Here is a 17,500-nt window from a genome sequence, read left to right on the forward strand (position 1 = left end):
ATATTTTATGTCATTTTTATTGATTTTCAGGGCCAGGTGGGGAACCAATTTTTGTTCCTGTTGTCCTTGCTGAAACAACATACCTCTGCATGAAGGCACTGGTTTCTTGTTCTGCATCAGTCACAGTGTTTACTAACCACTTACATGTGTGTAATCCCAGAGGCCTTGGAGTTGCCCGGGGGGTCACCAACACCATCGCTTGTCTTTTATCACTTTTATTAGCTTGCTGGTGAATCACAAGCAAAAGGCATTGCCTGACTCTATGAGCCAAGGCTGTAGTCACAGGATTGGTACTTTAAAAAAAAATACAAAAAACTTTGTAAACTGAGAACATTGAAGCTGGCAATCACTGAAACAATAAACTTGGAGCCCTTTGCTAGTCTATTTAATGTTATCTTTTAGAACAGAGGAAAGATTACTTATATGTAACCCTTCTGCCAAGCAGCGATCGACAGCAAGAAGGGCTGGGTTCACATTTCGGGGTACCCCATAAATTATACCAATGGCTCAAGCCCCTACCCAGATATCTGGGAGCACTAAATTTGCCAAGGCGTTCCATATAAACAAAACCTCCTCCTCACAAGCAGTGTAAATACAAAAGTCCAAATTTATTACAGAGAATAAAAAAAAAACAAAAGAAAACACTAAATATTATTTTAAAACACTATTAACTACAAAGCAAAGTCTAAAGGTGGCACCCTCTTGGGAGACACTTCACCCATGCCCGGGCAGTTTGGGACTTGGGGCTCCCCAATGGGTAGTTCCAGGGGCCTGCACCCCGCTACCTGCCCTTCAGCAATGGGCTGGAGAGGGGGGCCCGCAACAGAGAGTCCTATGAGCTGCTCCTTGGGCTCAGTGCGCCGCGGGGAGCTGCTCGAGACTGTGGGTCCTTCAGCACTGCAAGGGACTCCGTTGGTCCTGGAGAAGGGGAAGAGTGCCGATCTTCGCTCCCATGGAGAAGCTGTGTGTGGGAAGGGTGACTATGGCTCTAGCCAACATGCATGCACCCCAAAACTTCTGGGCTGGATTATATAGCCTACTAAAATGAAAACTGCAGGACAAACTCAAAAGGGATCCAGGTTGATTACTGGCTACAGCTGGCCCAACCACACAGCTTGAGTGGAGCAAAGGATTATCACAAGAAACAAAGGGGAAAAACCAGGCCTACCCCCTAGGGGTAGTGACCCATATTACCTGCCAAATGGGTTTTGCAAGTAGTTTGGGTCACAGAGCTCCACTGGGAGCAGAAAGTTGCAAACCTCAACTCTGGCCCAAAACTGGCAGGATTAGCAACTCCTAGGTTTCAACCCTGTTTAAAACACCAGGCCTAATTCCTAGCCAGCCAACCCAAGAAATCAATACCCTCCTCCCTGGTATTACTCCCTTAAAACCTGAGAAATGGGGAAAGAAAAGGAGGAAAGAGGAGTTCTCAGCACTAGGACAATTCTCCATCTCTCTCTCCTCTACCTGAGTTTCCCCTTTTACTATCTGCAAACTCTTTCTCCCTTGAACGAGACTTCATTCTTCAGCAGCCCCTGGCAGCTTCTCTCTCCCCAAACCAGCCTGGCTCACTTTATATCATCCGTGTGACATCACCCCGGCCTTGTGCAGTCAAGGTGTGCCACACATGCCCTGACGTACACACACAGACAAACAGATGCAGATGCACACACAGATGCACAGATGCATGCACATAGACACACACATGTACACAGATAAGCACTCATGCAGAGATGCACACACAAGCACTCGTACGCAGATGCAGACGTGCACGCAGACAGACAGATGCACACTCACCACCCAGCCACATCCCTTCCCCTCCCTCTCCTGCAGCTGCCTGCAGCCCCTATTGCACCACCCAGGAGGAAGCTGCTGCCGGCTGTGTCCCTGCAGCCGCACACGTGCACGGGCCGGGCCGGCTCAGGCCAGGAGCCCCGCGCCCCCTCTTGTGTGGGTGGCCATTCTGGGAGGGGCAGCTCTGGAGGCCAAGGTGAATGTTGGGGGCCGCTACCTGCCTTGCTGCACAGCACAGCGCAGCGCAGCTCCTGCCTCCCTGCCCCTCCCCGCGTGGCGCTGTGCTGCACTCCTGGCTGGCCCAGCCCCAACCTGCCCCCAGCCCCATTGGGGGAGGGGCCCCTCCTAGCTGCAGAGAAGCAACTGCAAAAGCCACGTTTTTTAACTTGGCACCGTTTTTGTCTCCCTGCTGGGGAGACAAATGTGCCAAGTTTAAAACCGTGCATGCACAGCTGCCCAAAAGCATTAGGGACAGACAGACACACGATGTTCATGGTTAACTTAGCAATGTTTTACCAATGTAGAACAGCTAGTGTAAGCAGTGACTGTAGACACATCTTGCTCAAATGGGCTGGTAATTTCCCATTTGTGCCATGAGAGCGCCTCACCCAGGTGCTACTGGAAAGTCTGTCAGGTCTGACTTACTCAGGCCTCTTCGAGTCTGGTGACAAAATGGAAAGCGCTATATTAGCATAGTTATAGTCTGATTTGTCATGTGAAAAGATATCTGATAATCACTCTTCATCAACTCTTCCTCTCCTTTCCTAATCAGGATACATGACTCACTTTATATGTAAACAAGGCCACTCGGTAACAACCCATTCATCAAGAAAATCCTGCAGTCCCGCTGCAATCTTCAAACTGATAAAAATCTCTTACAACAGGGAACAGTTTCCCCAAAGAAGTAACAAAAGGTCTGTTGAATGCATCACTTACAGCCCAAGTGAACAGACCACTAAAAATATACCATAGGGAATAACACTGAACTGGGCTGGAGATGGACTGGATGGGACCTATTCCCCCCGCCCCATCTCTAACTTTTGAATATGTGATAACAGCTCTAGGCTTTATCCAACGTCCTGGCTACACAGCCCTTATGAAACTGTCTTTCATTTTTTCAGACATGAAGCAACCTTACAGATCGCTTATTTTCACTGGACTAGATTCAGAAGAAGTCACCTCACACTGTATATGAAATGAGGTTCAGGAGATGGAGTGCCATGAATGTGCACTTTGGTTTGTTTCCATTGTTTCAACCTCTCTGTAATTAACTTCTTAAGGCAGGTTGGGGATGGGCATGCAGGCAAATTTGTTTGAACTATTGTATATCAAAAATCAATCAGCAGCTGCTTAACGCCAGAATTACTGGGTTAGACTCCCCCCCCCCCCCGAGATTCAATGCTTATTGTTGTTGATAGAATTATTGTCTTCTAAATTGAATTAATTGGGTGGTTAGATGAATCACAGCAATGAACATCGCAATTAGTAGATAATGTGTCAGTCACATCATACAGATTGTAGGTAGCAGATTGTAAATTAATGCATAGTGACTTAAAAATCTACTGAACAGTCATGGAATATCTAATAGCAATAACTGAAGCTGGAGTGCCTTACAATGAAGCCTTAAAAATGGAGGAACTTTCAAAGTAGATCAGATTAGAAAAAGATGACGGCCTTTAATTTCCATCATACCAAGAATCTTGAAGTTCTTCTGCCTGAAGCACATGCAAGACATTTCTTTCTCCCAGCCCCAGTGTGGCTTCACTGTAGGACTTTGTTCCTAAAAAAGCCCTGAATCTTCTGCACCTGGCTGAGTTTCCACTCCCCTCCCCTGGTGTCTCCTGGGGAGAGGGAATCAGTGATGACTCCTCACCACCTTCACCTCATTTCGTGTTACTTTCAGCACGATCAGACCAGGGCCCTGGACAGAGCGCGTTCTCCGTGGTCTGTGCCACCTGGGAAGCTCTGGCATCCTCTCTCCTCATGTTCCCCATCCCTGGCATGGTTGATGGCTCTAACCCTCCCTCCCATTTTGGTGTATCTGCATTAGATTAAACTCCCCTCTCCTAGGGTGGGCAGCTCTCACATTCACACTATGCCTTCTCAGACATAATTGCGTGTGCGTGTGTGCACATCTACCTCCTAGGCTACTGGAATATCTATCAGGTCTGACTTAGGCCCTTTCAAGCCTTGTGGCAAAATGGAAAGCACTATATTAGCATAGGTACAGTCTGATTTTTCATGTGAAAAGATATCTGATCATCACTCTTCATCAACTCTTCCTCTCCTTTCCTAATCAGGATGTATGACTTGCTTTACATGTAAACAAGATCACTCAATACCAGCCCATTCTTCACTGACCCCCCCCCCTCCCCAGGTGACACCAGGTATGGAAATTCGGCCAAATTCAGGGTTTTGGGGGGATTTAAGTACTACTATGTGGTGAAGCTGTACTCGGGCTGGGAGGCAGAAATGTCTTGCATGTGCTTCAGGCTGAAAAGCTTCAAGACACCTTGAATGCAGTGTCTAGTTTGGGTCTCCACACTTCAGAAAGGATATAGAAGCAGAGGTGCCAAGTGCATGGGGGCCCGAGCCACCCTCAGGAAGAGGGCTGTCACCAGAAATGCAAAAAAACTTTCCACGTTTCCATCATCTCAGCCCCCACCCTGGCAAAAATACAAGTCAGCACCTACGTATAGAAGAAGTAGAGAAGGTCCAAAGAAGGGCAACAAGGATGCTGAGTGGTATGGAGGGGCCTCCATAAGAGGAGAAGCTAAAAAGGCCAGGCTGATTCAGCTGAGAAAAGAGATGCTTGAGTGGGGACACGATAAGGGTTTATGGGACCTCCCAAACATATATGGACAGCATTTGAGAGAAGCAGGATGCACTGGTGATGCATAAGGGGTGCACGTGGGTGCACATGCGCCCCCTGAGCTTGGCGGTGCACCCCCTGCAAAAAGCGCCAGCAGCACCTGCAGACGGTCACCACTCGCCACACCTCCCTTGCCGCCACCACTATCAGTGCCGGCTGCAGGCGGTCACCAACTTGTCACCCCCCCTACCCTGCCGACACCGCCGTGGCTGCCTGTGGGAGCTCCCCGCTCACTGCCAGGCCCCTGCTGCCACCACCGCTGCCACCGCCTGTGGGTGGTCGCCGTGCCCCGCCCCAGCCTCCGGGGGGCATGCAGCGTTCATGAGGACGTGGGCTGCCCTGGCTCCCATGTTAGGTCTGTTGTCTCGCGTCACGTAGCTTAGATGGTGGTTGTGTGGGATCAGCTTTGCCAGGTCTTAAATATAGGCAGTTACAGCTCTTTGGGTAGGTGTGATCTCTTTCATTAGATCAACCGAGTGGCTGGAAAAAAGTTCTTGGCAAGCTTTCGGGCGCAATCCCCCGTTGTCAGACATAAAGAGTCTCTGCTGGCCCGAGACTCCAAGGCAGGTCTGAAACACAGCATTATCGTGCTGGAAGCTCAAATGATTGTATTTTCTGAAAAACGATTGCTGAAAAAAGAAAGAATAAAAGAAAAAAAACATGCAAATAAGTCTTCTTCCTATTTACTTTCTATTGCTCACCTATTCCTATAACTTTCTATTGTTCGCCTATTCCTGTTCTTCTTCCAGTTTATTTTCTATTGCTCACCTATTCTTATTACTTTCTATTGCTCGCCTATTCCTATTCTTCATATTACTTTCTAGTCTAAAACCAGCCAGCGAGGGAGTGGGAGTGGAAGCCTTTCTTTCTCCGCCAACAACCCCGGCGGCTCCGAGTCCCAGCTCTGCACACGCCGCCTCCATCCGCCGCCCCGAAGAGCGTGCAATCAGGACTCATCACAGAAATGCTGTCTTTTACAAGATTTTTGCAAGTCCTGGTTGCCTTTTCCTTCCGCGTGACCCACGCGACTACAACCTGGCTGCCAAAAACGATTTTTTGGAAAAAAAAAAAAAATCACATTTACCCAAAGAACCTTGTCTGCCGACTCTCTGGGGCACTTTTCAGGCTGAGCTGTCAGACATCGGAAAGGATCCTGCCAAAACTACCCGGCCGCAGCTGTGCGGGGCGGATTCGCACGGGGCGCGGACCCTTTAAGGCCCCCCCCACGCTCCGGTGTGTGCGTCATGACGCAGACGGGACGTCGGGTATATAAAGACGTGCGGGGGCGTTTACGCCCTCAGTCCGACTTCCGGGCTGAGCGGGGGTGGGGCGGGCGCGCTCAGGTGAGTGGCGGGGCCGGGCTGGGTCGGGTCGGGTCGGGTCGGGTCGGGTCGGGGGGTTGCCGCGCGTGGCGAAACAGCCGCGGGGCGCACCCCCGGGGGGAGCAGCATGGTCTCGTCTTACGTCGTCTGAAGATATTACACCGGCCAAGTGCATGTGTCTCATACGCTACGAAATACAGCGGTGAAACGCGCCAGGCCTGGGCATGCCGAGCGAGGCAGGCAGCCCCGAGTACAGGGGCGCTGAGGGGCGACCCGCTCCGTTCATGGGGCGTCGGGCCCTTGTGGGTGAAGCGGCAGCGCTGCCAGGCCTTCCTCGGTCCCGGGTTGGCGCCTGTCGAGCTGGGTGCTGGCGAAGCAAAGTGGCCCGTTAAAGCTGCCTAAAAGTTTCTGCCGTCTCTGAAGGGTGCCTCGGCTGCCTCCCCGCTCACCCTGCTTATATAACTTCTACCTAAGGAGTGGGTGGAAGGAGGAAGAGGAGCAAGCGCCTTATTTTGGGGGTGGGTCCCACACAGCTGAGCGTGCAAGCACACTTCGTGCGACGGGCGTCCACGCGCACCGATTCATTCGTCCGGTGCAAGCGGAAAGAGCGATCACTTTTCACGTCTGTACCTGGTCTGGAAAGGCCACGAGCGTTTAACTCGGCCGCTCTTTTGCAGACAGCGCAGCTCTTCTTCTGTTTGCGTCCAGACACGTCCGTCTGCTTCCAGGCTTATCGTGTTATAGTACGAGTTGGACTGGTCAGATTACAGTGCAAGCAGCGGTTCAGGTATTATAGTAAAATAGCAGGTATATCTGGCAGGGCAGTTTTATAGATAGTGTAATAAATCTGTTACGTTGACATCCAACCTTACTCTTAAATTAAGATCGTGTTTGTTGTTTTTTTTTTTTATCCATCGCTAACTTTTTAAATTTTTGTTTTCATGTTTCCAGAGATGGACCAAAAGCTCTCGCAGCTGGTTGAAGAGCTCACAACCTCAGGAGAAACCCAGTTGAATCCAGAGAAAATGAAAGAATTCAAGAAAATTTGCAAGTATGACAACTGGTTCAGCTTTCTGTTGGAGGAACGTACTCGCATCAGGCTGTTCTGATCTTTTAAGACCTGGACAGATGACACCTTAGTCCTGTGTAATGATGTAAACTTCACTGGGATCCAGAGTAGACAGGAAAACAGCGTCTCCAGAGTAGTTGTCTTGCAGTAAATGGGGGTGGTGCAGTAAGAACAGTACAGTGAATGGGGGTTTGCACAAAGCTAGTTGTTATCCTGGGATAGAAATGGGCAGATGTACCTACGCTAGTATAATTAGTGGTGTGGTTCGTATCCCTGACTCTTATTAGAATGGAGTGCAGTGTTATTCTGACAGTTTACACTGGAGTAGGGGTTTACACCATCTGAACTTTCTTTAAACCAGTATAGACTGGCAAAGACCTGTCTAAAGTGGAGTACTATATGCTGACCACGTTGGAAAGGTTACACTGACACACGGATCTGGCCTTATGAGTCTCTGTCCCTCCTTCTACCTGGTGATTAAGGAAGTGATCATTTGAAGTATTGCTTCTAGTGGTTTGGGGAAACTAGTAAAATGCATTGTTGGTGGGTATGCACCACAAATTTAGTGAAGCCCACCTCTGCAATCTTCCAGGGTTTAACTTCTTTTTTTTCCTGAGTGTATATTTCAACCTGAGGTTAAAACAGAAGCTTTCTTTTTTTTTTTAATTATTGAATAAATGAAAGGACAGAACTTTGGTTTTCTGTTGACTGCACTCATGGGTGTTCTTGTTTGGTTTTTTTACTTTTCAAAAGGTCTTCAGATGAACATATTAACCATGCATATCATCTACTCATGACACAGCTGAACAAAGAACATGCTGAGATACGTTTCTCAGCTTTTCAAATTGTGGATGAGTTGTTCACACGGTCGCATCAGTTCAGAGCATTAATTATCTCAAACTTTCAAGAGTTCTTGGAACTCACAGTGGAAACAGACCATGAGCAGCCTCTTCCCCCGCCAAAAGAAGTAGCGCACAAACTGAAAAAAGCAGCCATTAAATCGGTACAAGACTGGCATGAGAAATATGGAGAGGCCTACAAGATGCTTTCTCTGGGATACCATTTCTTAAAACAGAATAAGAAGGTAATCTGCATGTTTGCTTTCCCATGTTTATTTCTTAGGTCCTATCCTTGGAAAAAAAAATATGAGGTGCAAAACAAGGGGAATCTGCACTTTTTCTTTTGGAAGCTACCTGTTACTTTTGTCTTCAGTCAGCTGTAAGTATTTAATCTTGGCTATGGACATCATTAACCAATGCTAAAAATTTTTATTTCTATTCTAAATCTTTTTCATGCTGTTCACAGCTCTTCTGTGCAACACCTCCAGATAGAGTGCTCCATTTATTAAGTCAGAGGTATGTAATGTGGGAGTAGTTTCTTATCATGTTATTTCAGATGAGGAGGGTATAGGATTCTCTTCCTCTTATTGCAACACATGAAGCTAATTTCAATAATCTTAATTTTTCTAAAGTTCTTGTAAGTCTGTGAAGTCATTCACAAATGACTGACTGACACTAAGAACAAAAGTATTGGTGTGGTGGTCTCTTTCTTGTCCCCAACACTGATTCTGTGGGGGAGAGGAGTAGAAAAGCAGGGGAAGTCTAGCACAGTCATACACTTACCCAGTTTCAGGGACAGTGTAGTTTACTACCAGTTCATATGCGTCTCATCACAAAAAGAGGTTCTCTCACAAGATACCAATACAAATATTTCAAAAGCGTAAGTAGTTCCCTCCTAGTCTTCTCTGGGAAGAAACTTCAGTAGGGTTTATTAAAGCTGGCCAAATAGATAGCATGAAGGTAGACAAATGCAAAGTAATACATGCTCAAAGAGTTCCTACATCTGAGGTCTTAAAATAGCTGTCTCAGTTTGGGAGAGATGCCTAAATGTCACTGTGGACACCTGTGACTTCTGGATGAACTGCAACATTTGGCATTTCCTCTGTTTTTGGATGGAAAATCAAAGTCAATTTATTTTACTACACTCAAGGGGATAAACTTGGGGGTGGGTAGGCGAGTTGTGAGGGGCAGGCTTATTTATCTGCCTATGGCTGTTCTAAAAATAAAAAATAAAAAAATGGCACTGTCACTTCTAGTCCAAGCTTAGCTAGTTTTCCCCTTCCTTCCACACCATCTTTTTTTTTATGTTGCCTTAGATGACAGAGCCTTCTTCTCTTAAGATCTGTTTCTCACTTCTATACTTGAACAAATTTATTCATACTTTTTAACCTTCTCTTGGATTAATAAAAGTAGGGTTCTTTTTAGTTTTATTGTGGAGCAGGGTTTCCAGATGGGTGTGGTCTGTTTTGAACTCTTTCCAACGTATACATCTTTCTCTAGTTCCAAGCATCAGAAGTGGACTCTGTATTCTCCTTGTTGTTTTTCTTATGTACTGTGGCAGTAGTACAGCTCCATATGTATGCATGGACTGTAATAGTTCTCACGTGGACTTTAAATCAATGTTCAGTGATGGCAAAAAAATCAGTTTTAGGATTTACAAGAAATCAAATAAATAATGAGAGAATTAAATTATCTTTAAAAAAAAATGCCATCAGGTAAATGTGACAAATTTTAAGGGTTTTTTGGCTTTTTTTTAATTGATACAGCAGACAAAGTCTTGTGAAGAGTTGTTATTTACTAGAACTCGAAACTTGTGGAAGAGGTGATTTATAGTTTTAGACCAGCTAGATGTTTGCAAACAAGTTACTTTTATTTATTTGCAAGCTTTTGGGTGTGCACACCCCTCATGAAGCATAGGAGAGAGTAGAGATTGTAAAAAGTTCTCCTTGGTAGAAATGAACACTCATATCTCGCAGGAGAGCCAAAGGTGTGATTAAAATCTCCTGTTTTGGAATAGTTTATTTTGTCTGGGTTAGGCACAGAGAAAGGTTGTAAGTCTTTTTACCTTGTAAGTGTTTTCCAATCTGCTCTCTCCTCTGCCTGATAAAGGGTGAATGTGCCTGAAAGCTTGCAGGTAAATAAAGTAACTTGTTTGCAAATACCTAGTTGGTGTAATAAACGATGCCACCTCTTTCACGAGTTTTGATTCTTTTTGCCTCGATACCAATATGGCTACAACTTAGATGCCTTACTAGGCAACTGACTCCCCTGGTTTCTTTACTTTTCATTCCATCCAGGAAGAGCACACGCCAACTGCTGAAACTTCTTTAGCCTGACAAAGGGTTTTTGAACCCAAAAGCTTGCTTAATAACTATTCTCCAACTATTTGGGTTGGTCTAATAAAAGATATCAAATTCACCCAAGGAACCTTGTCTTATTAGGACTCTCGCATTTAATGGAACTAAAATGTGGCAAATGCACGGTAATTTGTGTTTTTGCTTAATTGACAACTGTCCTGTAGTCTCTCTGTCACTAATTTAACATCCACACCAAGTACAATATGCTACAAACTAATCCATGTGCACAGACCCTTTTCTCTAAAAGTAAGTACTTCCCTCTAACTATGGATAGTTAGTAGGAAACTTTCTAGTGACTGAATCACATGATTTATTTACTGTGAAGTTTCTTGTAGCATTCTCTGAAACAACTGTGCTTGGTCACTATTGGTCTGACATAATACCAGATGAGATGGAGTACTTATGTAGTCTGATATGATTCATTCTATGGTAAATGATATGGGGCTGGCTGCTTGACCCTCTATTTGAATATTACTTAGCTAATTTTCAAACTTGGAGAAGTAACCAGAAGAATTGGCATAGCTCACTTTGGACACTTACTGGCTTCAGTAACAGGGGCTCACCAGCTGCTTAGTTATGACTGATTAAAAGTAGTAGAAGGCAGACCAGTGTGCAAGAGCGCGATTTCTGTTACCTTGTTCCTGGATTATCGTAACATGCCCTACTATAGGAGGCTATACCCAGATCAACTCAACTGTGGTTAACTAAATGTGCAGATCTCTTAGTTTTTGCAAGATGTCTCACAGGGATCCTGCATTATCTATGCTCTGTATTGGCTTCCATGCTGTTTCTGGGTGTAATTCAAGGTGATATGTTGATGTAATCGGTTCTAAAGGTCTTTCTAACTTAGAAGATCATGTCTTCACTTCTAAAAGTGGCAGTGTTTTAGAAGGGAGGCTTCCTAGGATCTGATCCAGAGCCCATCACTTCTGAAAATTGACTAGATGCTGGGCTACTTGGACCTTACTTTCTACTCACTTTTTTTTTGTTTTCTAGTACCCCTTTACACTTGCTCTAGCCAAGCAATTTTATTGCCTCTTGAAATATTTTCAGAGGTTCATCTCTTCTGGCTTTTGAGGAGTCCCATCTGCTCATGTTCTAGTCCAAGAGCTCAGAAGGGTTAGAAAGGTGGCCTGGCAGTAAAAGTGTCAGCCCAAGATCTGGGAGACCAAGATTCATTTCTCTATCCCACTACTGATTATCCTGTGTGACCCTGAGCAAGTCACTGAGGCTACCTCCTAAGACACCCAGAGAGGGGAAAAAAGAATGCTCATTTTGGCTCCTACCAGTTTAGAGAAATTTCAGATTAAAATGTAATGTCGTTGTGCTGGTAGGATGGATATGAATGAAGGGCTAAGAGTCCCTAAATGTCTCAAAGGCCAATTGGTGCGGCATTCCCCTCCCCTTCCAAACTAATTCCTAACTGTTGTGGTTCTCCGTGCTTGCTAGCAAGGCAGCAACCACCAAAGGTCACAGCAGAAAATGTGGACTCTTCCATGTAAGAGAGATGTAATAACTGCTTTTTAGACCTCTTTCATGGGCAAGCCTTTGCAACCGGAAACTTTAACAGTATCAAGTAAATTATGAATGCATATATACTCTGTAAATTTATGTGCTGGTACCTGGCTCACTACTCTTGCTAGGGAGAATATCTGTATACATACTGACAGTTTATCCTGTCACAATAATCCTCCTTACTAAAGTGTAACGTGTAACTTCTTCAGAAGAGAACACTTACTTTTCTTCTCTCTTCAATAATAAGACCTTAAAAATGTTTTGATAACAAAGGAATCTCAAGTCCTTCTTGGATTGTTATTAGTGTAAACTGTATTTGCTCATTCTCCTGAAAGGCTTGATTAAATCATTGTTCTATACCAGTTCAATTGGAAAGATTAAAATAAAAAATTTATTTTATTTTATTGTGAAAGCATGTGTAATGGCCTTGGTTTGACTCTCGGTTAGAACTCTTCCCCAGCCACCTATCAAACACTATTTTAGGCATCACCTGCATAAGGAAAACCAAACTGAGCACCAACTCTTAAGACATTGGGTTTATGAATTATACTGGTAATTTTTCCAAGGCAGGAGGCAGCTTTTCACATGGGGTGCATTTAAAGAGGAACTCCACCACTTAAACAGTTTATGCCTCTTCACACCAAATCCTGAAAACTATCCAAGTATAACCCCCAGTAGCAAAAGCTTCTTATAGCAGAACCCAATACCTGGGCAAAGTAATGACTTCAGTGTCTGCCCATATTATCTGAACCAGATCTGGTGCACTCTGACACAAGTCCAGCATGTGAACAGTGATACATAGTTCCATTTTCGTTCTGATGGTTTTTTTTTTTTCACTACCTAATGATGTGAGGCTGGTGCAGGAGGTGTTGAAAGCTGCTGAAGGATGAGACCGCACATAAGGGGGAGAACAGGGTTCAGATCCTATTCCATCAATTGGGCATCGGAGTGGCAAACCTCAAATGTCATCCTATTCCACCTTGCCTGACTTCTTGGAAGACTGCTTTAAGACATCTACTTCTGTAACATGCTTTCATTTTATCCCTTTACATTAACAGTTTTTCAGAGACTTGAGTGTAGCAGAATGAGCTTCAGTTTCTAGATGTCACTTAAGACTTATTTATTATCACAGTGTGCTAACCAGCATGGGCCTGAGCATGCCTGGCTTGTGCCCAGAGACCACTCAGGCTAGCTGGAAACTTCAGGCTTGTAAGTAGCCTTAGAGGGATGCCCCAAATGTCTTACATGATCCTCTAGCCTGGGAATGTACTTGAGGGAGAAGATGGGCACAGTATATATTGGGCCTTTCCTGACTAGGGAACACCACCACTGCATGTGCATTTCTAGATGCTCAGTAAGCAGAATACACTGTACCCCTTAGTAAAATGTCTGATTGGTTCTGGTAGCCCTTAAACTAGGGAGCAGAGGAAGTGAAAGAGCTGCAAAACAGCTGCTTGGGACAAAGACTTGGGAAGTTCTGGGTTCTAATTCCAGTGGTGCCACTGGGTTGCTGTACAAACAAAAACATTACTTGTATGAAAATTTCTCCTGCTGTCATTACACAAGTGATGCAGTATAAATGAAAGTTCAGAGGGAATTTTTCTGGGGTTTTGTTTTGGTTTTTTTTGTGTGTACTTAGCATGTCTTGCATCACTTAGCATGATTTTCCCTTGGGTAGTTTGGTCTTTTTTTCTCTTACTGTATGAAAGATCATGCATGGAAGAAAGTATTTGAAAAAAGGAAAAATTATTTTTAAAACTACAAAAATTGACAGGAGTAGTTCATAAAACTGCCTTCTACCTGTATACCTTTCTCCCCATTGACTGTATATCAAACTGATGGAGTCCCTCTGTGTGCTAATTTCTCCATAAAATTGGAATACTGTTTACCTCCTGGTGTATTTATGACGGCCAGTTAGCTTTAAAAAGTCAACAAATATTAGTTAAACCATGTTCCATTCTTCTAGATAAAGGGCTGTTTGATACACAGGAAAATTGAGGTGCTGATAAAGTAGAACATTTTAGCACAAACTTACAAACCCCAGAAATTTAGACCTAACTCCCTTTGACTTCAGTGAAGTTAAGCATCTCCCTGGAGTTAAGCAGGTCTGAAACTGTTATAATGAACTGAGGGGTGAGTAAGTAGCTATTGGCTGCACATTGAGTTTACAGAAGCAAGTGAATGGATAACAAAATATGGAGACATATTGGTCTTTGGATCTATGGCCAACTAAGTATAGGTACATGTTCTAGCAGAGATGTTTTTGGACTAATAGAAGGTGAGACTTGTTTGCTACCTGCCTGTGGAACGATCACAGTATGGTACTGACATCTGTGTACAAACCTGTCTTGGGTCTACTATTGTCCTTGCAATCACGGGGGAAAAAAGGTAATAAAAATATTCAAATCTGAGAATCTTTGATTTATTTTGAAGGACTTTTTTTTTTTTACTGTATATCAACTATAAGACTAAAAATGCACGGAGATGTTCATAAAGTAAATCTAGCACCTGGGGAGATCTCCAGTTCCCTTCATGTAACAGTCCCTAAGAATGAGCTTGCTTAGCACTTTCAGCCTCAATTTGCACAAAGTTAATGGAAGTTAGCTGACAATATTTGGTGACTTTGCAAAATTAAACATAAAGAGCGTGTCCCCATGAATGGGATTGTGCATTCCTTGTGGACAACTAGCAGCAGCACATCTGTGCTGCTGCTAGTTGTTCTCGGGGAAAGCCCCGGCATATGTGCTCTGGCACGCAGCAAGTTGTCCCGGGTGCAGTAGAGGAGGCTGGGGCCAGCACTTGGGCTGGACCCAGCAGCTTTACCTGGGCTCTTGGGGGACTTCCCGGGGCTCCAGCAGCAGTGATCCAGGTGTCCAGAGACTGCCTGGCAGCCATAGTGTGCCTCTGGCTGGCCAGGCTCCAGTTTCAGGTGGCACATGTTGCTGCCACATGTGCCGCCCCACTTCTTTCTGATGTGGATTTTTTTTACACTGGGAGCTCCCAGTGTCAAAAAACCCCCCCACCGTGCTGCAAATTAGCAGCACAGTGACTGTCTGCATGTTTGGTGTGTGTGGTTTGCAGCAGCACATGTGGGTCTGCAGCATCATAAATAGCATGTGCGTGCTCGTCTGGACACGTCCGAAGGGTCTAAATTGAAAGGTTTAAACGAATAAGAAATCAGCTTCTACAAAGTGCTTGTTATACTAGTCCATGAAAAGAATGCAACTTCTTAGAAGGGAAAACGGTTAAATATTTTATTATATTTTAATTAAATATTTTATTAAATAATTACATTTTTGAGTTTAATCTTTTTACATATTAAATATTTTCATATAAATTTTAGATGAAATTCACTGCAAACACTTTAAAACTAATCAGATCATAGTAGTATTTTGAGTCACTGTGCTCCTTCATGGCTTATCATGCCTTCTGCTTTAAAAATTAAGAAACAAAGTAAGAATAAAACAAGTTTGTTAAACCAAAAGAAGCTAGGGAATCTAGTGTAAAACGCAAAGCTCAGTACAGCAGAGCTGTATGTTGCAGAGTATATAGTTTTGTCCTTTGCTGGTTTGCTCATTTACCAAGTTATTTGAGAAATGGCACACATGCACACATACATGCAAGTACTAAATTGGGATTTCCCTCTATGGTTTGAGAGTTACAAATCGACCTAGAATGAATTTGGGATATTGTCTGTCAATGAGGTTCTTACATGACCTTTCCACTGTGATGAGGGCATCCAAAATTGCAATGTACATGTATTCCTTTTCTTGCTGTCCACACAGAAAAGCAGATGTTCAGGTTTCTGCTGTTTATGATCTTGTTTTTCCTTCTGAAAGCCACTGATTCTCAGCAGTCAGTTATTAGAAGTGAAAATTTCATTCAGAGTTACAGTAGTTATTGATTCCAGGAGGAGGGGAGATAAAAGGAAGCACTTTTGAGATTCTATCTGATTAGTAATGTTAGAGGATTTTTCTTTTCAGATAAGAATCTTGGGAAATGGATTTTCTATATATTTCTCACAATGAGCATTATACATCTTCAATTCCCCTTTAGGTGGATTTTCAAGATGTAAATGCCAGGACTCTGGCTGAAAGGAGAAGGGAGGAAGAGAAGCAAAAACGACTAGAGAACATTAACAAAGAAAAGGCCAAAAGAGCTCAGCAAGAAATGGCAGGTGAGATTTTTATAAAATTATTTTTTAAACTTTGTTAAGGAACTACGCTACATAAACTACAGAATCCAAGAAACCCAAATAGTGGTGGGCTGGAGAGGAAGATGTGGAAACCAGTATATCTGCAGGCATTTGATCTTATGATTCCTAATAGAGCAGGGATGGGCAAAGTACAGCCCACAGGCTGGATCTGGTCGGCAGTGGACTCCATTTCCCAGCTGCCCCTGTGCATGGCTGGGGCTAGTCTCCATGGAGACCCCAGCCACAGCTGCACATTAGCTCAAGGATGGGGTTGCTGTGGAAACCAGCCTTAGCTATGCTGGCAGGGTGTGTGGCAGAGCAGGGCACGAGGCTGCACTGGAGCTGCTGGGATCTTGCGATGTGGGAAGCCAGGGCAGAGCCATGATCTGTAGCCTGCGTGCAAGGGCGTGCATACAGGGGATCACAGCTCTGCCCCTGCTTCTTGCAGTGGTGACAGCCTGATCTAGAGCAGGGGCAGAGCTGCCATCCCCCGTATGTGCACCCCTGCCCGGAGCATGCAGGCTTCAGATTGCCTTGGCTCCGGAGCAAGCTGCCCCCGTTGCAAGATCCTAGTGGCTCCAGAGCAGCCCCATGCCCTGCTCTGCCATGTGCCCTGCCAGTGTGGCTAGGGCTGGTCTCCATGGCAACCCAATCCTTGAGCTTTCACAGGGAGCTGTGGCTGGGGTCTCCATGGAGACCAGCCCCAGCCATGCGGGCAGGAGCAGCTGGGAAATGAAGTCTGGCTGCATCAGCCATTTTGCCCACCCCTGTAATAGAGGGTAAGAAAGTAAATCATAGTCCCAGAAGTCAATGCAGAATGAGGAGCTAACAGGTTTAGTTCCTGATTCAGTGAAGTGTATAATTTTAAGTGAGTGGGGAGTCCTGTGAAGCCAATGGCTGGAGTCATATGCCATAATTTACATAATTTAAGAACCTTCGTAAATCAGGTTCTCAGTCTGGTATTGCATGTAAAATCAATGTGTTTTAAAAGGCATTGTCACATATTACCACAGGAATCCTAAACGTAGTACAGGTCCACCTGAAGTTGCCTGACTGCTCTTTGAATATCTGTGTCTTTTGGAAGGATGCCTTCAAAAGGGTTCAGCAGCAAATGAAACTGAAACATGAGGCTGAAAATGTGGGAGTGAAGCTGCTAGGCAGACATCTACAGTACAGCTTTGGAGCATTGGATTCACTGTGAACATTCATGTCTGGGTGCAGAATATTAAACTGACTCTGCAATTTTGTAAAGTAATTTTCAGCTGTAACACATTTTTCTTGATATTCATGAATTCTCAGATAACTAACCATAGCAGCGTAAGTTTTTCAGGAGTATAAGTTTATTACTCAGCGACATCTCTAAGAATAACCTTGCCAATCCATCTGCTGTACTTCATATTTTATGAAGCAATTAAAAAGCTATCTTTGATAAATGCTTTGAGATTTTAGGGAGGATGGGGAAAAAGGAAGAAGAGCTTGATTCTGTTTTATACCTCTGGAGAATATTGTGTCATTTTGATGGGGAGAAATTTTGGAG

General features: G+C 44.5%; 1 protein-coding gene and 1 long non-coding RNA gene across 4 annotated transcripts in view; one reads left to right on the forward strand and one right to left on the reverse strand.

Annotated features, from left to right (window-relative positions):
* Positions 1 to 587: 587 nt before the first annotated feature.
* LOC109280940 (uncharacterized) lies at positions 588 to 5,893 on the reverse strand. The gene is made up of 2 exons (XR_002087431.2): positions 5,751 to 5,893; positions 588 to 5,295 (listed from the first exon to the last, which is right to left on the reverse strand). It is a non-coding gene; the product is annotated as an uncharacterized LOC109280940 (long non-coding RNA).
* Positions 5,894 to 5,942: 49 nt separating this feature from the next.
* UVSSA (UV stimulated scaffold protein A) overlaps positions 5,943 to 17,500 on the forward strand; it is a 79,080-nt gene continuing 67,522 nt past the window's right edge. The window contains exons 1-5 of one of the 3 annotated variants that reach the window (XM_019478593.2): positions 5,981 to 6,009; positions 6,666 to 6,775; positions 6,940 to 7,039; positions 7,811 to 8,141; positions 15,825 to 15,945. In XM_019478593.2, coding sequence (XP_019334138.1) covers positions 6,942 to 7,039; positions 7,811 to 8,141; positions 15,825 to 15,945 — 550 coding nt within the window. In that variant the 5' untranslated portion in view covers positions 5,981 to 6,009; positions 6,666 to 6,775; positions 6,940 to 6,941. Of the gene's footprint in view, positions 6,010 to 6,309; positions 6,776 to 6,939; positions 7,040 to 7,810; positions 8,142 to 15,824; positions 15,946 to 17,500 lie in introns of those variants that run through there. The other 2 variants (XM_014607727.3, XM_059721476.1) reach the window with 2 other exon arrangements.

This window comes from Alligator mississippiensis, chromosome 2, assembly GCF_030867095.1.
Source record: "Alligator mississippiensis isolate rAllMis1 chromosome 2, rAllMis1, whole genome shotgun sequence".
Lineage (NCBI taxonomy): Eukaryota > Metazoa > Chordata > Crocodylia > Alligatoridae > Alligator > Alligator mississippiensis.